This window comes from Apteryx rowi, unplaced genomic scaffold (assembly GCF_003343035.1).
Source record: "Apteryx rowi isolate R43461 unplaced genomic scaffold, aptRow1 scaffold_1047, whole genome shotgun sequence".
Classification (NCBI taxonomy): domain Eukaryota; kingdom Metazoa; phylum Chordata; class Aves; order Apterygiformes; family Apterygidae; genus Apteryx; species Apteryx rowi.
Window position 1 is genome coordinate 171,322 of NW_020447250.1, and position 1,719 is coordinate 173,040.

At 65.0% G+C, this 1,719-nt stretch overlaps 1 protein-coding gene across 1 annotated transcript in view; it reads right to left on the minus strand.

The window, feature by feature from the left end:
* Positions 1-1,719, minus strand: part of LOC112967117 (1-acyl-sn-glycerol-3-phosphate acyltransferase alpha-like) — a 9,027-nt gene that overhangs the window by 2,269 nt on the left and 5,039 nt on the right. The window contains exon 4 of the mRNA XM_026067902.1: positions 407-416. Coding sequence (XP_025923687.1) covers positions 407-416 — 10 coding nt within the window. The remainder of the gene's footprint in view (positions 1-406; positions 417-1,719) is intronic.

Consider the following 1,719-nt stretch of genomic DNA (forward strand, 5'->3'; position numbering starts at 1 on the left):
AGCCAGGGCGAAGAGGCGGCAAAACGGGGCCGTTTGGGCCCTTCCCGGCGGTTTCTGCTTTTCACCCCGGGCGTCGCTGGAAGGGCGGCAGCGTTGCCGGGCCCAGAGCCGGAGCTGGGAGCCCCGCGGGATGGGATGGGATAGGACATGGCGGGACGGGATGGGACAGAATGGATGGGATGGGACGGATGGGATGTGGCGGAATGAGACAGGACAGACGGGACAGGACGGGACGAGATGGACGGGATGAGATGGGACAGATGGGATGGGATGGGACGGGATGGGATGAGATGGGATGGGACAGATGGGATGGGAAGGGACAGGACAGGACAGGATGGGAAGGGACAGGACAGGATGGGACGGGATGGACGGGATGGGGCAGCGCTTTCCCTTGCGCAGGCAGCACCCGAATTAGGCTGAAAATTAAAAAAAATAAAAAGGGGGGTGGCGAAAACAGAGCCGGGAAGTTCGGCACCTCGGCAGCTCGGCGCGATGCCGCCACGACGCCGCCCCGGGCCGGCGAAGCGGCCGCGAGAAATGCCGGGGCCTTTTGCCCCAGAACGGACGTTTCGGTCCCGGTTTTCCGGCCAAGGTCGGGGCCGAGCCTGAGCCGGGCTCTGATGCCGGCTCTCCGTGGAAGCTGCGACAGCTCGGTGCCGGGGTAAAGGGCACCGTTTCCCCCCGAAACGCCCGAGCTGGGGGAGCCTCTGCCCTAAATGCCGCTTATTGACCCTCTTGTGCGGGTTTGGGCTTCGTCCGGCGCGTTGGGAGCCGGGATTTTCCCAGCTGGAGCAGCGTGATGCTGCGGTTCCTCCGGGGAAAAGAACCGCGGCCACCTCCTGGCCCTGAATCCCGCGTCCTGACCCCGAATCCCACATCCTGACCCCAAATCCCATGTCCTGACCCCGAATCCCATGTCCTGGCCCTGAATCCCGCATCCTGAACCCCAAATCCCGCATCCTGACCCCCAAATCCCATGTCCTGACCCTGAATCCCTGTCCTGACCCCGACACACTGTATCACCGGGGGATACAATGTATCAGGGCGGCTCAGGGATACAATGTATCAAGGGGGCGGGAACGGGGCGTCTATAGGGGACCCGGAGCAGCTCCATAGGGGACACAGGGAGCCTCAGGGGGGGACAGGGCATCTATAGGGGACCCGGAGCATCTCTGGGTGGGACATGCAGTATCTCCAGTGGTCAGAGAGCATCTTTCAGGGACACGTCGGACCTCCAGAGGGGACACGGAGCACCTCCAGGGGACACGTCGGACCTCTCGAGGGGACACGGAGCATCTCCAGGGGACCTGGAGCACCTCCGGGGGACGCGTCGGACCTCCAGAGGGGACATGGAGCATCTATAGGGGACCTGGAGCACCTCCGGGGGACGCGTCGGACCTCCAGAGGGGACGCGGAACATCTCCAGGGGACCCGGAGCACGTCCGGGGGACGCGTCGGACCTCCCGAGGGGACGCGGAACATCTCCAGGGGACCTGGAGCACCTCTGAGGGACACGTCGGACCTCCCGAGGGGACACGGAACATCTCCAGGGGACCTGGAGCACCTCCAGTGGACACATCGGACCCCGGACGCCTGGGTCCCCTCCCGTCTCCCCCATCGTCTCCAGGACGTGACGTCATCCCCGCCGCCGGTGACATCATGACGCCGTGGGGCCGGTCGCGCTCGGGGGGGTTTATTAAAAGCAGGGAGAGCCCGGGG